The sequence below is a fragment of the Hylobates moloch genome, unplaced genomic scaffold (genome assembly GCF_009828535.3).
Source record: "Hylobates moloch isolate HMO894 unplaced genomic scaffold, HMol_V3 SCAFFOLD_10, whole genome shotgun sequence".
In the NCBI taxonomy this organism is placed as follows: domain Eukaryota; kingdom Metazoa; phylum Chordata; class Mammalia; order Primates; family Hylobatidae; genus Hylobates; species Hylobates moloch.
This window is the reverse complement of record NW_026652285.1, coordinates 16017670-16039995: the sequence shown is the minus strand read 5'-3', so window position 1 is coordinate 16039995 and position 22326 is coordinate 16017670. Positions and strand designations below refer to the sequence as shown.

The following is a 22326-nucleotide window of genomic DNA, read 5'->3' as shown; positions in this document are numbered from 1 at the left end:
AAAAAACACAAAATTTGATTTTTGTCATGAAGAACTTATACAGTCTATTTGAGGAAATATAACTAAAACAGCCAATTTTATCAAAAGCAGTTGTCCATATACACTCTCCCCACTTCCCACACATTTTTTAACCTGTTACTTCTGGCTTTTGTGCCAGGCTTTCTCTAATAAATGGCACTTGCCAAAACCACAGTGTTTTCTATGTTTCTAGGCTCAGTAGAAAGTTTGCCATTTTTATCTTACTTGACCTCTTAGCATTATTTCCATCTTGAAATACTTTTTCCCTCCTCTTCCATGATATCATACTTGTCTAGCTTTCCTTCTATTTCTCTATTTAGTCCTTCTCAGTGTCCTTTTCTGGCTCATTCTCTGCTACTTGATCTTCAAATATTAAAGTTCTTTAACCTGTCACTCTATATTCCACCCCTGAGTGCTCTCATTCCAACATGACTTAAGTTACCATCTATACATTCATGATTTTAGATTTATATCTTTGGTTCAAACACCTTCTTTGAGCTCTATCCCAGTACATCCAACTATTTATTCAACATCTGCACTTGTATGTTTCATAAGCACCTCAGTTTCAAGAAGTCATTGTCCTCAAGACAAAAACTAGCAAATCAACCTGTACACCTTCTGATGATCTCTCACTGTTCATTTCTAATCAGTCATTAAGTCCTGGTGATTTCACCTTCTTTTCTTAAATTTGTTCATTTCTGACCATCCCCCACTGCTTTCATCCTAGTCTGAGCTACCATTATCTCTTGCCTCCACTACTGCAATAGTTTCCTAATTGGTATGTTTACATCCAGTTGCCTTCTTCCAATCTATTCTTCATCCGTAACTGAAGTGGTTTTTTTTAAAGGCTGATCTTACTATGTTGTTCCCCAATGTGAACTCTTTCAATGGTACCCTTTTACCCTCAGAATAAAGAACAAAATTCTTAACTAAGCCTATGAGACCTTCCTTGGATGACCTAGTCCTTGCCTGCTTTTCCAGCCTTGGCTCCTGCCTCTCTCCCCACACTATACTCCAGGCATAGAGGGTTTCTTTCGTTCTTAAACATACTGCGCTTCTCCCTACCTCAGGGTCTTCACATATGCCGTTCCCTCTGCCTATACCACTTTTCTTCCTCTTTACTTAATCCTACCCATCCTTTAGAGTTCAGGCTCAGATACCATTTCATCATGAAATTGGGTTGGGATCTTCCCTTATGTGCTCTTATAGCATCCTGTGTTTCTCCTTCATTGCACTTATCACAGTTGTGATGGTGGTTTCCTCTGCTACAATATAAGCAGGAACTATGTCTGTCATAGTCACCACTGAATCCTCAGCATCTAACACTGTGTCTTATGAGTAATGCTCAATAAATGTTTCTTAATTAATTAACCTATTCCAGTCTGCCTTAATGATGAAAGTTTTCTTTTGTTTTTATTTTATTTTTGCTTTTTTTGTTTTTAGATACATAAGATTATTGTGAGATATGTCTTAATGCTCAGTAACTATGGGAGAGTCACCTCATTTTCTCACATCCCTTAATTTAGAGTAATTGACTTTTTAACTTTGAAATATCTGGAATTAATCATCATTATTTAATGAGGATGCTATGATAAATGTTCTTTATCATTCTATAAAATTCTGAAGAGGCCTAATTATTCATCTACTTAAATATTATTGATTAATTACTTAGATTTTTCTTAAATCATTAAATTATATCAGCATCCTCATTTATGTAGTAAGATATAAATTGAATAAACAAAGAGAAAATAAGTAAGTATAAGAAGTAAGTAGGCATATATTTCATATATGAATTTTTAATAGGAATACTTATCATGGGACTAATATGGACATACTCCAGGAATGGCAAGAAATTCAGTTTAGCAGCTGGGCACGGTGGCTCATGCCTGTAATCCCAGCACTTTGGGAGGCCGAGGCGGACGGATCACAAGGTCAGGAGATCGACGCCATCCTGGCTAACATAGTGAAACCCCATCTCTACTAAAAATACAAAAAATTAGCCGGGAGGCTGAGGCAGAAGAATCACTTGAACCTGGGAGGTGGAGGTTGCAGTGAGCCAAGCACCACTGCACTCCAGCCTAGGCAACAGAGCAAGACTCTGTCAAAAAAAAAAAGAAAGAAAAGAAAGAAAGAAAGAAAGAAAGAAAGAAAGAAAGAAAGAAAGAAAACAAGAAAACAAGAAAGCAGTTCAGTTTAGCTTTGTGGAACTAAGACCACCAGAGCTTAAAGACACCTTCAAACAAACAAACACTGAGTTTATTAACTTGCCAGGCAAAGGAATATATACCGGTGAAGACTTCACTGAATGATTTGTGGAAGGGGAAAATTCAGGGGCTTTTAATTGTTTTATAATAGCTATACTTATAAGAACTAAAAACTTATCACATTGTATAGGACAGAGTGAGTCCATAGATCTGTACATGATTGATTAAAACAAGTCCCAGTTTTTAGTGGTCAAGAAAGGGTCTTCAGTTAGGTATAGCAATGATCTAGTATACTGAGGTCACTCAAAGTTCACGGTCAATTATCCACTTAAGCTGATTAGAACCAATTTTGATGTAATACAACTTTCACTTTAATCTAGGCAAATGTTTCTGTAAATAGAGATTTTCCTTATACAGCTTGAATTGATGGATAGAATTTGGATTGTCACAACTAGGTGGGGAAGCATTTTTGCTTCTACTCTTTAATCAGATTTATATTATGCTTTTCTTTAAAAGATCTCAAAACACTCATTCATACAGGAAAACTGTTTTCTTAGTTAGCTTTTGCTGCATAACAAAATACTCCAAAACTTCATGGCTTAAAGCAATAGAATTTATTTGCTCATGATTTTGTAGATTGGTAACTTTGGGCTGGGCTCATAGCTCATCTCTGTTCCACATGGTATCAATTAGACTCACTCATGCGATGCAGTAAGATGAAACCTTTCAATGATATCCCTTGACTTTCAGAATAACAACCAAAAGGGATGACCTCAATCACTTTTGTAGTGGTTGGCAGTCTCTTTGCAAAAGCAATGGAAGTAACTGGATCATCATCCAGCAGGCGAGCCCATGCTCATTTCCATGATGGTATTGTAGTGGAAGGGCTCCCAAGCTCAATAAAAGAAGGCAAGCCCCAGTGTTCAAGTACTTTTCAACTTTCTGCTTACATCCTGTTTTCTAATGGCCCATTGGCCAAAGCATGTCACATGGCCAGAGGCAGACAAGGAGTAGAGGAACAAACTCCACTTCTTCATGGGAGGAGCTGCAAAGTTATGTTGCATTCATAGAGACATGCATACAGGAATGGGAATAATTTATGACTATTTTTGCAATTTTTCCATAATGTAGTTTTTCTTCCCTTCCAGTCCCCTTATACTTAGGATGAATCTGCTTATAGGTTATGTCTACCCTGTACTGCCCAAATTAAGAGTTTTGGATGCTTTAGAATTCTCTGGATTAATGTAAAGTAAACATCTTCATGAGATAATGCAGGCTACAGAAGACAAATTTTATTAATTCCCTGAATAGATGACACAATCAATTTAAAATCCATTTGGATTATATTTTGAGTCTCATGTACAGTGGCCCAGAAGCACAAAAGTAGATTTTGTTTCTAGAGATGGACATCAATAAATGGGAGGAAATGATGTCTGAGGTGAGACCTAAAGCATGTGCAGGATCTAGTCAAGCAAAGAGAGGGAGAAAAATACTTCAAGCAGATGGGAAAATGACAGAAAACCAATTCTGTGAATTCATTTTTGTGTCATATGAGAATCTGGAGACACTTAGTACTTACCGTAAAATATCGTTTACTTATCTGTTCTGCCATTGGACCCTAAGCTTTATAATGGCAGAATCCATAGTAGGTGCCGAATAAATATTTATGTAATGAATGAGTGAGTGGCTTAGTGAGTGAGTGCATGAATGAATAATGCAAAAGAGCTGGGTGAAAAACACAGATACAGAAGACAGAGCCACAGAGGAATGAAGACAGAAATTGAGAAGAATCCTGGCTAGAGATGAGGGGGAAAGAAAAAAACAGCAGAGGATGAAACAGATAAAAAGCAGAAGGGGAGCCAAGCAGAAGAAGCAGAAGAAGACAAGCAGACAAGCTCTCAGAATTTTGGTAGCTGACGGGTAGAGCTGAGCGGTAGAGATTTGGTTGGTTAACAATTGCATCAGAGAAACTTAGCACTCCTTTAAAATACTTATTAAGGCTAGGTGTGGTTGCTCATGCCTGTAATCCCAACACTTTGGGAGGCCAAGGTGAGTGGATCACGAGGTCAGGAGATTGAGACCAGCCTGGCCAACATGGTGAAACTCTGTCTCTACTAAAAATATAAAAAATTAGCCAGACATGGTGGTGGGCACCTGTAATCCCAGCTACTTGGGAGGCTGAGGCAGGAGAATTGCTTGAAACTGGAAGGCAGAGGTTGCAGTGAGCCAAGATTGTGCCACTGCACTCCAGCCTGGGCAACAAGAGCGAAACTCCATCTCAAAATAATAAATAAATAAATAAAAATAAAATACTTATTAATCTTCCAGCAGTTCGGACCCAGCCCTTTCTGTACTACTAAACTGCCTGTCTGCTTTTATTTTCAACCTTCAAAGTTCATTTTTGAACACTTGTTTTTCTAGAGAATTTTGAAGGCCTTCTATAGGCATAAGGTAATAACTTAGATTTTAGTAGTTTCTTTGGGTTATCAGATGTATCCAATTTACCAGTTCGCACTGAAAATCTTTTTGCATTTTAAAATATGTCAGATTGTCTTAGTCTTTCTTCTTTGAAAGATGAAGACTTGCCTCCAACATTGTTGGGAAGAACTTGTACTTGAAACCAGTGACTATTTTTTATTATTCTGAGCCATTGTATTTGATGTCAATCAAAACCAGTTTGGGGTTTTTGGAGTCCTAACAGGAGTGATGCACATAGGTACAATTAAAAGCACAGTTTTTCCCCCATTCTCAACCTGGGTGATGCAGTTCTGGCTGCAAGAGTAACTCTTATGCTCAGGACTTCAGCAGTGGCTGGCAAAGCATGAGACTTTGACTAGATAAAAGGAATTAGCTGAGATATACCCCTAGAAAGATTTCTCAGAAGTTTGATCCAAGGCATCAGGATGACCTGAGATGCTTGTTATAAATGCATCTTCTAGGCTTCCACCCTAGACATGAATGCTGAGACCAGCTCAGTTGTGGAGACCCTAACCCAGTGGCACTAGAGGAATTAAAGACACACACACAGAAATAAAGTGTCGAGTGGGAAATAAGGGGACTGACAGCCTTCAGAGCTGAGAGCCTGGAACAGAGTTTTACCCACATATTTATTGACAGCAAGCCAGTGATAAGCATTGTTTCTGTAGATTATAGGTTAACTAAAATGGGAAACAAAGGGATGGGCTGAAACAAAAGGATGGACTCTGGCTAGTTATCTGCAGCAGGAACATGTCCTTAAGGCACAGATCGCTCATGCTATTGTTTGTGGCTTAGGAATGCCTTAAGTGGTTTTCCGCCCTGGGTGAGCCAGGTGTTCCTTGCCCTCTTTCTGGTAAACCCACAACCTTCAGCATGGGCATCATGGCCATCACGAACATGTCACAGTGCTGCAGAGATTTTGTTTATGGCCAGTTTTGGGGCCAGTTTATGGCCAGATTTGGGGTCCTCTTCCCAACATGTTCCCCATTTTTGTTTTTGCAAGATGATAAAAGCAAAGGTGGCTTTATCACAGTGAGCTACTTCTTTCAGGAGTCAGGATCCAACATCTACAGACTATACAAAGACAAACAACACAGATTAAAAGCACAATCATCATTGAAATCACAGAGCTTCCAAGTGTTTTTATCCAGTCTAATGGTTAATAGCTGCTAATCCATCTGTAGCTCCTTCAAGCACTCCAGTTCCTGGCATTAAGGTCAGGAGTGCCTGGGATACTTTAAATATTTGTTCTTTTAATTTTGCAATATCCAAAGACAAGTTTGTAGAGTGTCCTTCTAGATGTTTTTTATTCTTTCCCAAATTTTGATCTTATTAAGAGCCATGAATAGTTTCCACAAGTCCTTATGTTTAGCTCCTACAGCAGGCCATATCATTTGAGGTTGAGGTGCCACTATATGGCCATGTTTCCAGATAATAGGAACTCTTGCCGTACTTCTTACCATTTCTAGCATCTGACAATTTTGTTTAGACCAGATGAACATAGTGTGGCCGTGGCATGCAGACTGAGAGGTGCAATTCAAGGTAAACATCCCCTTAGGGGACCAATCAATAATGATTCCATAGGAATCGTTGTGCAGCACTTCTGCCTGTTCTGCAATGCAATCTTCCCAAACAAGTACATTCATTATCTCTGGCCAGGTCCAATTCTGTTTACAAATAGGTTTTTGAGGGTAGTATGCCTCCATTATAGGAGTAGATTCATTTTGGTAAATACTGAGACCAGAAAGCATGTGTAACTGTGACATAGAGTGATTACATCCAGGCATTATTGCCAGCCAAGATTGATAAATATGCCCAATAAGTATAATTGTTCTCTGTGTCAGCCCTTGTTGAAGGAATACTCATGGCAGTGGTGATCACTGCTATCATAGCTATCATTAAATTACTCATTGTGATTGGTTATCCCGCTTTCCTCAGTTTTTCTTCTGCCATCTGTGACACCTTCTTGATCTGTCCCCAGGTAGGTGACTGTGTTCGACAGGTGTTGCTCGTGACAGTTGGAGTCTTCCTCAGCGTCAGTCTTGATATGTCTGCAACCGGTGGGTCTTTGGGATCTTCCCAAAACCTCTTCCTGGGTATCTGGCTCTTAGTAAGGCTTTAGATGTCTCCATGGCACCCAAATTGGCTGTTGATTTGGTCCTGGAGAAATACAAGCAAAACCTCTACCCCAAGTTATTATTTTACCTATTTTCCAACTTTTTGTTATGGGATCTCTCCACCAAACCAGTTGTTCTGCTTCTGTCTTTGCAGCTGGTTTCTGTAGGTGCTGTTCAGCTGCTGATAGCATCTGGTCTTTAGGCAGGCTAAAAAAATTTACAGTCAATAATGCTAGATTCAGTTGCATATGTAGTGTCCCATAGTCCCTGTTTTCCCCGCTCTGCTTTTGCAATTGCTGTTTCAGGGAGAGATTCATTCTTTCCACTATGGCTTGTCCTTGAGAATTATATGGGATACCAGTAATGTGTTTAATATTCCATATAGAGAAAAATGTAACTAGAGCTTGGCTAGTATATACTGGGGCATTGTCTGTTTTAATAGAAGCTGGAATTTCCATACCACAAAGCACTGCCAAAGGTGATGTTTAACACAGGCAGAAGACTCTCCTGATTGGCATGTAGCCCAGACGAAGTGAGAAAAGGTGTCCACACATACATGTACATAAGCTAGTCTCCCAAACGAGGGAACATGTGTGACATCCATTTGCCAAATAGAATTAGGCTCCAATCCTTGAGGATTAACTCCTCCTGTGAAAGATGAGGAATGCACCATTTGGCAAGTTGGGCATTGCTGGATAATGGCTTTAGCTTCTTTCCAGGTAATGCAATATCTGTGTTTGAGACCAAAGGCTCAATTTAACATGGGTTAAATTGTGAAAGTGTCTAGCATTAGATATTGCAGTAGCAACTAGGTGATCAGCCATTTGATTCCCTTCAGTTAAAGGTCCTGGAAGAGGTGTATGAGCCCTAATGTGAGTGATGTAAAAGGGGTGCATTCTACTCCTAACTGAGCATTTTCAATTAATTGTGTGGAATGAACCACATATGAAGAATCAGAAATCACATCAATAGGCATATTAAAAGCAGTCAATACCTCAATTACAGCTACAAGCTCCACTTTTTGAGCTGAAGTATACGGTGTCTGGAAAACTTTACCTTTCGAGCCAGAGTAAGAAGCTTTACCATTACTAGACCCATCTGTAAAAACATTCTCAGCACCTTCAATTGGTTTAAATTTAGTTATTTTAGGGAGAATCCAATTAGTTGATTTCAAAAATTGAAACAGTTTTGTTTTTAGGAAAATGATTATCGAGAATACTCACAAAGTCAGCTAAATGGGTTTGCCAAGTAAGACTATTTATAAAAGCTTGCTGTATTTGTGCCTTTGTGAGAGCGACAATAATTTTTCCAGGATCATATCCATATAATTTAACAATCCGAGTTCTCCCATTTCCTATCACAGTAGCGATTTGATCCAAATAAGGAATCAGAGTCCATGACTTAGTATGTGGAAGAAAAAGCCACTCTACAAGATCTTGCTCTTGAACAATAACACCAGTAGGTGAATGCTGAGTTGAAAATATTAGCAAATCTAGAGTCTTCTCTGGATCTATTCTATTTATTTGAGTCTTACGCACTTGCTTTTCAATCAGCTGTAACTCTGCCTCAGCCTCCTTTGTTAATTGCCGAGGGCTAGTGAGACTAGAATCTCCTCTAAGGATAGAAAATAGATTACTTATGGCATAGGTAGGAATGCCTAGAGCAGGCCGTATCCAATTAATGTCCCCTAGTAATTTTTAAAAGTCATTTAATGTTTTCAATTGATTCCCTACATATGGTTACTTTCTGTGGCACTATTGTAGGGTCATTTACTAAGGTTCTCAAGTAGGAATAAGTCTGAATTTTGTCAGGAGCTATAATTAAACTGGCCTGAGAAATCGAGTTTTGCAAGTGATCATAACATTGGAGTAATATTTCTTGAGTGGGGGCAGCACAAATTATATCATCCATATAATGAATAATGTAACACTGTGAAAATTTTTTACGAGTAGGTTCAATTGCTTGCCCTACACACGTCTGGCAAATTGTTGGACTGTTTAACATGCCTTGTGGCAACACTTTCCAGTGAAAACGCTTAGCAGGCTGCAGGTTGTTTACCACAGGAATTGTAAATGGAAACTGTTCACAGTCTAGCTCAGCTAAGGGAATAGTAAAGAAACAGTCTTTTAAATCTATGACTATTAAAGGCCAATTTTATGGAATCATAGCAGGAGAAGACAGTCCTGGCTGCAATGTCCCCATAGGTTGTATAACTGAATTAATGGCTCTTAAGTCAGTTAACATTCTCTATTTACCTGATTTTTTCTTAATTATGAAAACTGGAGAATTCCAAGGGGAAAATGTTGGAGCTATGTGTCCATTTTCTAATTGTTCAGTAACTAAGTCCTCCAAAGCCTCCAGTTTCTCTTTACTTAGCTGCCATTGTTCTATCCAAATTGGCTTATCTGTTAACCATTGTAAAGGTATAGGTTCTGGAGGCTTAACAATGGCTGCCATAAAAAATGATATACTAAACCTTGGCGGGAACTTTGTCTTTCCACTTGAAGCAGTTCCTTCAAAGCTTGCAAAATTTTTCCTAATCCTACACCAGGGACACACCCCATTTCATGCATCGTATGTTGACTTTGAGGACTATATCATTGCTCTGGAATTAGAACTTGTGCTCCCCATTGTTGTAATAAATCTCTCCCCCCAAAATGTATAGGTACAGAAGTTATAATTGGTTGAATAGTCCCAAGTTGTCCACTGGGACCTTCACAATGCAAAATATAACTACTTTGATATACTTCAGGGGCTCTACCAACTCCAACTATGTTAAATTGAGTGGGTTGAATTGGCCACGCGGATGGCCAGTGCTGTAGAGAAATGATTGAAATGTCTGCTCCTGTATCTAACAAACCTTTAAAGTTCTTTCCCTGAATAGTTATAGGATGTTTATCAGTAATTTGATTCACCCAATAAGCTGCTTTGCCTTGTTTATTAGTGCTTCCAAATCCTCCTGTTTGTTTAATTTCATTTTTCCCCATTCCCACATATGGCACAATCAGGAGCTGTGCTATACGTTCTCCTGGCTCTGCTTTCCAGGAAACAGAAGTAGATATAACAATTTGAATTTCCCCATAGTAATCTGAATCAGTGACTCCTGTATGTACTTGCACTCCCTTAAATTTAAACTAGATCTACCTAGAAGTAATCCTATCATCCCCACTGGCAACAAATGACTGGAGACAGCAACATTCTTTAACAGTCTTATTAAAAAAAGAGAACCTGGTCCATATTGATTAATAGCTTGTTTAAATTCCTTGAGTAATTTAAAAGGAAAAGGGTCAAATGTAGCTACAATATTTCCCTGTTGATCTGGTGGGTGTATCCTAACAGAGACCTGCCAGGCTTCTAAATCATCCTCTCTTCTAGCTTGCTGAATTCCTGCCTGAATAGAACTGAGAGCAGTCGCTCGAGGTGCTGCTCGAACAGTCACTGGGGCAACTACTTTTCGCCCAGTGTCCTCCAGAAAAGAAAGATCTGGAGGATCAGACCACTCTTTTTCTTCAAAATAATGAGGGGGTGCAGAAGGGTAGGGATAAACCTCTCCCTCCTTTGCCGCTTTAGCTTTAGCTGGCAAACAAACCTGCTCTGTCACCTCTTCAGTTACTTCATTATACTTTCCTTCCTCCTCATTATCAGTGTGAAAAGGTTCCAAGGTGGAATGAACCAGGTCCCAAGCTTGTCCCATTGTTACCCTGATGCTTCCGAGCTCCCCTTCTTACTCACCACGGGGACTGCTTAAAAGTACTCGGGTGTCCTCCAGCTTAGTTCCACGTTCTTCAACTGTCACTCTGGTGACCCTTCAACCCAGGTTCCAGTCCTATGTATGGGCGCCATTTGCCGAGACTCGCTTGGTCATGGAGATCCTACCCAGCGGCGCTAGAGGAATTAAAGACACACACACAGAAATATAGAGTGTGGAGTGGGAAATCAGGGGGCTGACAGCCTTCAGACCTGAGAGCCTCGAACAGAGTTTTATCCACATATTTATTGACAGCAAGCCAGTGATAAACATTGTTTCTATAGATTACAGATTAACTAAAATGGGAAACAAAGGGATGGGCCGAAACAAAGGGATGGTCACTCTGGCTAGTTATCTGCAGCAGGAACATGTCCTTAAGGCACAGATTGCTCATGCTATTGTTTGTGGCTTAGGAATGCCTTAAGTGGTTTTCTGCCCTGGGTGGGCCAGGTTTCCTTGCCCTCATTCCAGTAAACCCACAACCTTTAGCATGAGCATCATGGCCATCACGAACATGTCACAGTGCTGCAGAGATTTTGTTTATGGCCAGTTTGGGGATCAGTTTATGGCCAGATTTGGGGGCCTGTTTCCAACACCTGAAATCAATCCCTTCAGATGATTTCTATGTCCAGGGAAAAGAGAAGCTCACTACCCTAAGGCCTTATTGCATCCAACCTTGCCTTTTCAGTATATATAGCAGCTTCTAGAGCTATTTTTACTACCCGTTTTTTAAGTTGTAAATCAATATCTTATAATTATATACATTTGCAAGGTCAAATAATGTTATAATTTGTGAATACAATGTAAAATAATGAAATCAAACAAATTAGCATATCTATCACCTCAAATACGTATCTTTTTTTGTGGTGAGAATGTTTGAAATTTACTCTCAGCAATTTTGAAATGTACGCTAAAACTTATTCATCTTGTCTAAATGAGATTTTATACCCTTAGACAATCATCTTCATTTCCCCCATTCCTAGCCTCTGTAACCACCATTCTACTCTCTGCTTCTATGTGCTTGTTTGTTTTATGTTGCACAAATAAGTGAAAACTTGTGGAATTTGTCTTTCTGTGCCTAGCTTTTTTCACTTGGCATAATGTTCTCCAATTCCATTCATGCTGTCAGAAATGATGGAATTTCTTTCTTTTTAAAGGCTGTATAGTATTCCATCGTATTTATTTATTTATTTATTTATTTATTTATTTATTTATTTATTTATTATTTATTTATTTATTTATTTATTTATTTATTTATTTATTTATTTATTGAGACAGAGTCTCACTGTGTTGCCCAGGCTGGAGTGCAGTGGCGTGATCTTGGCTCACTGCAAGCTCTGCCTCCTGGGTTCACGCCATTCTCCTGCCTTAGCCTCATGAGTAGCTGGGACTACAGGCGCATGCCACCATGCCCAGCTAATTTTTGTATTTTTAGTAGAGACGGGGTTTCACCGTGTTAGCCAGGATGGTCTTGATCTTCTGACCTTGTGATCTGCCTGCCTCAGCCTCCCAAAGTGCTGGGTTTACAGGCATGAGCCACTGCACCTGGCCCCTCCATTGTTTTATAAACCACATTTCCTCTATCCGTTTGTCTGTTGGAGGACACTTAGGTTGGTTCTATCACTTGGCTATTGTGAATAGTGTCACAGTGAAAATGGAAGTGCAGCCATCTCTTTGATGAACTGATTTCAGATCTTTTGGGTAAATATCCAGAAGTGAGACTGCTGGATCATGTAGTAATTCTGTTTTTAGTTTTTTGAGGAATCTCCCTACTATTTTCCACAATGGTTGTACTAATTCACATTCCTACCAATACTTCTTAAGTCTAGTATTTAGCTGGGTAAAATAAGGCCTACCTCTATAAAAAGTCAAATAGTAGAAAGCACTCTATGATTAATGCCAAATTCAATAAGTGCTTGTGGAAGAAGGTTCACTACAGGCCTGAATCAAAGATTTTATGGAGAAAAGACAGGCAAACATTTCCAAAGAGCGTCTGAATTCCTGTGTTCCAATCTGAACCAAATCCAAGGGTATTAATTCAACATGTTTTCTATATCTACATCCTGCAGAGTATCCAAAATGAAGGAGAATGTTAAACAGAATAGAAAACAAAGAGAAAGCATAGACAAAATCAAAGTCAAGGTGGCCAACACACGGAAACAGGCTCTGCAGGAGCAATTCGATGAATGGATTCTAGACCCTAAAGGAATGATTCCTAAGTCAGTGGTAAGAAAATTGGGGGTATATGTGAAAGGTAGTTGGGGTAAGTGGTAAAAGGGCAATTGCTAGAATACTGAGTAGCATACTAGAAGCCTCCCTTGAAATTTTCAGTATTGCTGAGGTAAGTCTTGACCTGTCTGGTCCGTGAGTGTTGAGTCCTTCAATTTCTTTTGAGCATTACACACACACACACACAAAATTCTAGCTAGATTTCTAAAATCTTGACTCTGGCTGAGGTTCCCAAACTCATCATTATAAACCAACATATATTTCATTTGTTTGTTTGTTGTGTGTGCGTTTGTATGTGTGACTACTTCAGTGAGACCTGCAAGACCGTCTCTTAGTGCTAAAGAGCAACTGTACTCTGAGAGTTAAATGCTTTCTCTTAAGTGTATATGGATTTGGAAATACTTTTTCATTAGATACAATGCTAAGCATATTTTCAGTTTAAAGTGAATGATTAAAAACAGATTAAGGAAGACAAGCCACAGACTGGGAGAAAATATTAGCAGAAGACATATCTGGTTGGGTGTGGTGGCTCACACCTATAATCCCAGCATTTTGGAGGCCTAGGTGGGAGGATTGCTTGAGGCCAGGAATTCGAGACCAGCCTAGCCAATATAGGGAGACCCTACTTTTAGGAAGAAATTAAAAATTATCTAGGCTGTGGTTCCAGCTTCTTGGGTGGCTGAGGTGGGAGGATTGCTTGAGTCCAGGAGGTCGAAGCTGCACTGAGCCATGATCATGCCACTGCACTCCAGCCTGGGGAAAAGAGAGGGACTCTGTCTCTTAAAAACAAAACAACAACAACAACAAAAAATATATATATATGTGATATATATATCATACATGCACGCACACACATGGTGGGGGAGCTCTTTGTACTTTCTGCTCAATTTTCCTGTGCACTTAAAACTTCTCTAAAAAATAAAATGTTTTTAAAAATGGACTAAGAAGAACTTGGAAATTTCATTTTTAGTAATTGAAGAATGAGAAAGTACAGAGGATTCTTTGGATGGCCAAAGTGCTTGCCAAAAGTGCCTTAGCTCCATCATGCCGTGTCTGAGAGTTGCTAGAAATGTCCCTTGGAGGGGGCAAAATGGGGTCACTGTGAGCATCCAAATCCTAATCACACAAAAAGGTTGGGAATCATTGAGAATATATGTGTAAAATAACTTTATATACCCTTAAGTATTCTAAGAGGAGACTTCAAAAAGTGTGTGGAAAAATTGAATTAAAAGATAATAAAAAATATAAACTTTGTATCTCAACATAAGCTCCATCAGGCTGGGCGCCATGGCTCAGGCCTGTAATCCCAGCACTTTGGGAGGCTGAGGCAGAAGGATCGCTTGTGCCCACGAGTGCAAGACCAGCCAGGCCAACATGGTGAAACCCTGTCTGAAATACTAGCGAGGTGCAGAAGTAATTGTGGCTTTTGCCATTACTTTTTAAATGGCAAATAAATAAATAAAAAGAGGCTCTATCAAGTTTAAGACACTTGTAAGTGATGATACCAGCCATTTAGTCCATCCCTAAAGAACTGAGGGTCCTAGGAATTTAACCATTTCAATGAAGTCTTTTTTGCATTATTAACTGATGAAAAATAGGTGTCCTTTAATGATTTTTTTTAAGATTAGAAAATAAAAAGTCAGAAGAAGCTAAATGAGTACTGTAAGGTGGACCCCTGATGATTTCTCATTGAAACTCTCACAAAATTGTTCTTGTTTTGTTAGTGGAGATGAGTGTTGCTATTTTGTCCAGGCTGGCACAAACTCATAGTTCTTCTACCTTAGCCTCCTGAGTAGCTGGGACTACAGGTGTGTGCCACTGTGCCCAGCTTGCCCTTGTTTGATGAGAAGAATGAGCAAGAGCATTGTTATGGTGGAGAAGGACTCTCTGGTGAAGCTTTCCCAGCATTTTTTTTGCTAAAGCTTTAGCTAGTGTTTCTCAGAACACTCTTATAGTAAACAGATGTTATTGTTCTTTGGTCTTCCAGAAAGTTAATAAGCAAAATGCCTTGAGCGTCCCAAAAACTGTTGCCATGACCTTTGCTCTTGATCAGGCTGCTTTTGCTTTGACAGGACCACTTCCGCCTCTTGGTAACCAACCGTTGCTTTGATTGTGCTTTGTCTTCAGGATTATACTGGTAAAGCCATGTTTCCTCTCCTGGTACAATTCTTGGAAGAAATGCTTCAGGATCTTCATCCCACTTGTTTAAAATTTCCATTTGAAGCTCTGTTCTTGTCTGCATCTGATCTGGGTGCAATGGTTTTGGCACCCATTGATTGGAAATTTTTTCAACTTTAATTTTTCAGTCAGAATTGTGTAAGCAGAGCCAACTGAGATGTCTATGTGTTGGCTATTGCTTCTGCTGTTAATTTTTAGTCCTCTTCAATAAGGGCATGAGTAAGATGATTTTTTTTCTTGCAAATTGGTGTGGATAGTCTGCGCCATAGGCTTTATCTTCAACATCATTTCATCCTTTCTTAAAATGAATTATCCATTTGTAAACTGCTGATTTCTTTGGAGCATTGTCCCCATAAACGCTTCATAAAACACCAGTGATTTCACCATTCTTCCCGCCAAGCTTCACCATAAATTTAATGTTTTTGCTTCAATTTTAGCAGAATTCATGTTGCTCTAATAGGGGCTCTTTTCAAACTGGTGTCTTATCCTTTTTAGTTCTTCAAGCTAGATCTTGTTCAGATACAACAAGTTACGACAAGTTTATTTTGGTGCAAAAAAAATTGAAATCCATGCATATTTTTTTCATAATACACATTTTCCATGAACTTTTTGAAGACCCCCTTGTAGAAAGTATATGTGACTTATTACTATTTCTGTCCTTGGGTTGGAAAGATCACCCAATACTAAAATAGAAAGACTATAGATGGCTTTTAGTCTAAAATAACAAATATGTGGTAACTGAGGAGTGGCATATGGTTTCTTTCTTTTTTTCCTCTTTTGATTTGCAGATTCAGAATGTTCTTCATGAATTCTTTCAAAATCCAGATTTCAAGCTTGGTAAGTCTGCTTATTACTCTGACATTTTTATTTTTATTTCTTTTTTGGGTGGGGGACACTGAATTCAGATGAAGATTCAACATGAGACGGATGTTATTCAAAGCTCTTGCAGGTGCAATTAGACTCTTCCATGCTGTCCAGATACAGAATGTATAAAAGCAGAAAAGCAATTTGTGATTCTCAATCCTTTTAGTCTGGTGTCCATTTTATTACCAGTACTCTGCAATACTCTTTTATTATCCTATGACATTCCTAGAAAGTATTTCTTACATACACAGAATTTTAAAAGAAAGATATGATGTCATAACTGTGATATAAAGGAGAAATAAAAGTAAAAGCGTAATAAAATTATATGCACTGGCCAGGCGCGGTGGCTCATGCTAAGATTTACCAGAGTTGAACACTGCCTCCGTAAATTCCTTAGTTTGAATTTCCTTGACTCTACCCACTCTTATATCCTACACCTTTACTATAACCCTCCTGGGGTCATTCTCTGTGTCTCAAATGTTGTTTCTTGAGTTCCCTTTTCATGTTACATAAATTTCCCTGGATAATCCCATCCAGTTCTGTTACTATATATACTAGGATTAAGACTTCTTCAGAGGCCGGGCACAGTGGCTCACGCCTGTAATCCCAGCACTTTGGGAGCCCGAGATGGGCGGATCATTTAAGGTCAGGAGTTTGAGACCAGCCTGGCCAACATAGTGAAAGACCGTCTCTACTAAAATACAAAAATTAGCCGGGCATGGTGGCAGGTGTCCGTAATCTCAGTTACTTGAGAGGCTGAGGCAGGAGAATCACTTGAACCCAGGAGGCGGAGGTTGCAGTGAGCCAAGATCACGCCACTGCACTCCAGCCTGGGTGACAGGGTGAGACTCCTTCTAAAAAAAAAAAAAAAAGAAAAAAAGAAAGAAAATTATATGCACTGTATTTCAATATATAAATGCTTTGTTACAACTTCGCTAGAAGACATAATAGAGTAGTCAGACATTTCTACCTACTTATAATGTACCTTTAGATATAAGAAAAGTAAAATTATATACAATTGACCATTTTATTTGTTTTTGACATTTTGGAATAGGGCAAAATGAATATATATACATAGAATTCCCAGAAATGCAGACTGACACAGGTGTGTTGTATTAGAATTCAGATACAATTTATATTACTCCCTGTTACACAAGTTCTGAAATGGTGAACAACTCTTGGCAAAGTTCCAGAATTAAACAAAGTATAATTCTCCCTCAAATTTTCATAGAAGTTATATTCTTGAAAAATTCCACAGCAAAATTATATTCTGCATTTATATGTAAAATAGAGTTGGGTTCTAGGTTCAAAATTATTATAATCAGGTTTTTCTTCTACTTGAATGTCCTGCAGAAGAGGGAAAATCTACTGTGCAGGAATTACATGAGTTCTGCCTCTGCTCCTATTCCTCATCATTGTGGCAATAAACATTCACCCAAAAATTTCCACCATGCTCCCTGGGAGGAAAGGAGGACAGCACCACCCCTATGGAGTGTCACAGATTTTGATGCTTTTGTTTTCAGAAAGATTTCCCTATATGAAATTAGGTGGGAAAAAAAAAAACCCTCACTTGTCCCATAGGAACGAGAGTTTGGGTTCTGAGATTTACATAATTAATATCCAGTAGATTTTTTTCCAATTATTTGACTACTTTTGTTACATTGAAAACAATACACTGTCTGAAGTCTGTTGTCACTTTTAAAAATAAAATATGCTTCCCGTCTTCCTGATCACTGATCTCCAAGCATGATTTGGGCCTTACTGACAACCTTTTCTCCTTCTACCTGTTCTCACATTTTCCAAAAACCGTAATTCTTCAGTCAGCTCATCCTTTACTCTTGTTTCAAAAAATCATTGAAATAACTTCATTTATTTTTGAATGAGAGTACAGAAGGAGTGAGTTAAGAGAACTCAATTTGGGGTCCTGATAAAATTACAGAAATTCCAGAGCATTCCAATTGACAGTGATTGTTTCTTCTGTCACCTCCTATACTACAGTATTTATTTTCTGTACTATTCATTGGGTCAACATTCATTGAGCTCTCACTTAGTTCCAGATACTGTAATGAGTTAGAGAATGCAAAGAGGACTGACAAAACATGTTTCCTACCCTTAAGTTGCTCAAACTCCAGTCAGAGACAGACAGACAGGTATACTTAATAGCAACTGTTACGTTTGCATAATCATCTGGAGCTTGGGGGAAGGTCTGGGATGGAAATGTCTGCATCTAATGCATAAGTTTATATGAAAATTTATATAGTCCTCCTATGGCCACAATAACTGATATCTCATAATTAGCACTTACCAAATTCAAGAGTGATTGAAAAATCTTTTCTATGCCCTTGTGCCAACCCATGATAGGCAGGAAGAGTTACTATTAGAAGTAGGAGAGGAAGCCAGTGTATAGTTCTTTCATCATGAGCTTTCATACAATTTATGTATTTTTCTCTTGTAAGGTCAATAAGGATTACATAAATTGTCGTATCAAATGAAGGTTTAAAAATCTGTATTTGAACTAACTGTTATATTCATCATTACTGATCACTTTAATTTATGAAACTCTATTTTCTTGGTTTTTGTGATATCATTCTCTTGATTTTTTTCTTCTATTTTTGATCACCTTTTAGTGTTTTTGTTTCTTGACTCTTCTTTTGCTCGCACCTTAAATTTTGTTTTCCAGAGTTTCCTTTCAGGCTTTCTTGTCACTATACACACTATACACATTCTCTGGGTTTTCTTATTCAAGTCCATGACTGCAGCTGATGACTCCCAATCTATATATACATTACAAACTTTCCCTGAGCCCCAGATCCTATTTGAAAAAAAGCTACTATGAGTGGTAAATGAAAAAGCAAGTTGCACATCAAAATGATCATATTTGTAAATAGAAAAACAAAAGGCACATATATATATATATATGCATTTGTATACATACAGAAATGCATAGAAAGGTTGCTGGAAGGATGATAAATTGTTGACAGTGGTTACCTCTGGGGCAGAGAGGAGTGAGAGTGCTGATGGGAAGTAGAGAAAAAGGAAGATATTCATGTTTTGTTGCTTATATTTTTGTATTATTTGAATTTGTTAACGAAAAGAACATTTTTATGCGTTATTTAAGAAACATTAAAGACAAAATAAAGCTTTTAAAAAGAAAGCTTGCAGAAGTGTTTTGTTTTAGGACCTGCTAGCATAAATCAACAGAGATGTTTTTGTAGCCTTTTATACTATTGATGTGCATATTTATTTCTGCTTTATCCCAATCCAGACATTAAAAATATAGGCTCTTTTTTTTTTAGTATTTGGTTTGCTTGCTCAGCCAGGAAAAGTAATAATTTTGTAGTATTTGGTATGTTACCCAACTATATGTAATTCACCTTATTGTAATTATGGATAGACATTAGCTAATAAATAATTTTATGTTCTTTTAAAGCACTATAGTATAAATATCAAATATATATTACAACCAAACTAACTAGCAAACAATCTTCATTCCATAAATAGGATCACACTGCAAACAACTGGATATTACTGACTCAACAGAACCAAGATTGAACAAAATGGAATTTACAGAAGTAAGAGTTACATTATTTAATGTTTGAATTGGATTATTTTGCCAGTCTCAATTGTCTGTTGGTGGCTGTCACACATCATTAAATTAGTGTTAAATGAAAGCACAAAACTTATTTTATACATTCTAAAATATGTACTTTAAAATATTTCAACTCCTCTGAAATTTTACAATTTCTTTCAATCAGTATCACGCATGATGTGAGAGTATAAAAAACTTTCACTGACACCTTCTGGTAAGATCAAGAAAAACCAGCATCTTATATTCAGTGAAATCTGGTTATTCAAAAAATAATGAGATCTAAAACTTACAAAACCTTTCCTATGGGCCAGGTATCATACATGAACTTGGTTAACCCTCTCAGCAACACTTTCCTCTGCTTTTACAGATGAAGACACCAAGATGTAGAAAGGTTAAATAACTTGCACACTGCTTCACAATTAGTAAAACTGGGGAAATTTGTATTCAGTCAGTTTGGTTTCAAAATCTACATAATATTGCATATGAAAAAGTATGATTCTATTGTAATAGAATAAGTGAAATAAGCAATTTAATGGTACCAGAGTCCTAAGTCTTCCACAGCCTACTTATATATTTTTTTCATGTTTCTCCATTTCCCCTTGTTTTTCTCTGATGAGTCAAGGTAACTTCTGTTTCTCTTTTCATACATCTTTGCACGATTGAAAGTGAAGATTATGCACTATATACAGTTCCAAAGTTCTGTATGAGGGATTTCTGGAATTCTTTTAAAAATTATTGTATAGATAAGAATTTGGCAAATTCTACCTCAGTTATGTTCTAACTGTGTTTTCTTAGATTCTGTATTTGTCTATTTGTTATCCATTACTCACAAGGCCAAACTAATGGCCAAAGTTGTTTATTATTCCCCTGTGATCCAGAACCCATACTATGAACCATCTCCTTACTAATTCTCACACACTGAGCTGATATTTCTCCTGCTCTAAATCAACCCAGGACCAGGTACCAGACAACCAGAGATAGCCCTTGTGCCTCAGAGTCTGCCACAATTATTCAAACCAGCCAATCCTCAACTGTTTAATCTGTCGTGGCTTACATTTCTGGAAACTCCAGTAAGGATTCTGGCTTAGGCTGTCCCTTTGCTCCTTTCTGTTCTGCCTCCTGACCCAAACCTGGTGCTTCCCCTGTGGCCCTGCTTTCTTCACTCGGAAGTCTTAAGTAATAAAAATTTTTTTTCAGTGGCGTTAGCCTCTCCATGTCATCACTCAGTCACCTCCATAAATTAAAATTCCACAGATACAAATGAGACAAGCTACTGGAAGAAAAATACACAGAGGAACAAATGGTAGTATTAAAATTGTTCATGAAAAGTCAAAGCTTTATCTCTTTAATACAGTAATAAACATAACTTACATTTCTTTGCAAGGGACTGATGTTCAGTGGTACTTGCCTATTTGTCTTATATTAGTTTCCCTAAAAGTGCGCAAGTTAGAACATTTTCCTATTTTTTTCATTATAAAAGTAGGCTGGATGCGGTGGCTTATGCCAATGAGTAGGGAGGCTGAAGCAAGAGGATTGCTTAAGGCCAGGAGTTTGGGACCAACCTGGGCAACACAGTGAGACCCTCATGTCTAAAAACAATTATAAAATATATTAATTTTATGATATGTGAATTATGTCTCCATAAAAGATAATATAAGTTCATTATAGAAATTTAAAGACATAAAAATGTAAAGTAAAAAATTTTAAATCCACAATTTACCACCAATAAAAGCCACTGTTAACACTATTTTTTTGTATAATAATAATAGCTAACACTTTTTACCCCTTTTTATATGCCATATTGTGTACTGAGGTTATTACATGCACTTTCTTGTGTAATTGTCACACAACTCAGTTATTATTATGTTCATTTTGCAAATGAGACGTAAAAAGATTGAACACTTTCCTTGAGATCACACAGCACATAAGTGACAGAGCTAGACTAGACTCAGGTCAGCCTGACTTCAAAGCTCATCATGGTCTTGACCCTTGTGCTTTATAGTGTCTATTATATTCATAGCGAGACATGTAAGGTTTTAGTTTTAATTTTGTGGTTTTTCCATATAGATTTTTGGTTATGCCTAATATCCTACTTGTTTCACTTAATATCATCTCTTGATCATTTCTCTATGTCAATAAATATTCTTTAAAACATGTTTTAAAATTTTTTTATTTTGAAATAATTATATATTTATAAGAAGTTGCAAAGATAGTACAGAGAGGTCCCATATGCCCTTCATCCAGTTTCCCCAAAGGTTATATTTTGCGTGATTTTAGTATAATATCAAAACCGGGAAATTAACATTGATATAAAGTGTGTGTATAGTATTATGTTATTTTAGCACATGTAGATTTCTGTTACCACCACCAAAATTAAGGTACAAAACGATTTCAGTACCACAAAGGTCTACTGGGTCTACTGGTAATGACATTTTGCCAGTTCGGGAGAAATGTAGAAATCTTACCTTCCTTTAAGTCATTTTCCACTTTGCCACTTAAAACATCATTGTCTTAAATATTTCCCATACATACATCACATCAGGCACTGTTACACTTTGTTTCAACTGTTAAACATCATTTAGAAAACTCAAGATGAGAAGAAAAGTCTGTTGTATTTACCTGTGTTTTTTGCTTTTTTCATTGTTCTTCCTTCCCGATGTTTCAAGATTCCTTCTTTTATGCATTCTATTTAGAGAATTTCCTCTAGCCATTCTTTTAGAGCAGATCTACAGATGAGACAAATTCTATTAGTTTTACATTGTCTGAGAATATCTTTATTTTCCCTTTATTCCTGAATGATAATTTCACTGGATATAGAATTCTTGATTGAAAGTTCTTTTATTTTAGCCCTTGAAAATGTTCTATCATTTCCTTCTGATCTCCATGGTTGATGATGAAAAA

The 22326-nt window shown here is 37.6% G+C and overlaps 1 protein-coding gene across 12 annotated transcripts in view; it reads left to right on the top strand.

The window, feature by feature from the left end:
• Positions 1–22326, top strand: part of EFCAB5 (EF-hand calcium binding domain 5) — a 153332-nt gene that overhangs the window by 44127 nt on the left and 86879 nt on the right. For 11 of the 12 annotated variants that reach the window (XM_058444962.1, XM_058444959.1, XM_058444963.1 and 8 more), the window contains 3 exons: positions 12635–12791; positions 15761–15809; positions 19338–19408. In XM_058444962.1, coding sequence (XP_058300945.1) covers positions 12635–12791; positions 15761–15809; positions 19338–19408 — 277 coding nt within the window. The remainder of the gene's footprint in view (positions 1–12634; positions 12792–15760; positions 15810–19337; positions 19409–22326) is intronic. The other variant, XM_058444970.1, reaches the window with a different exon arrangement.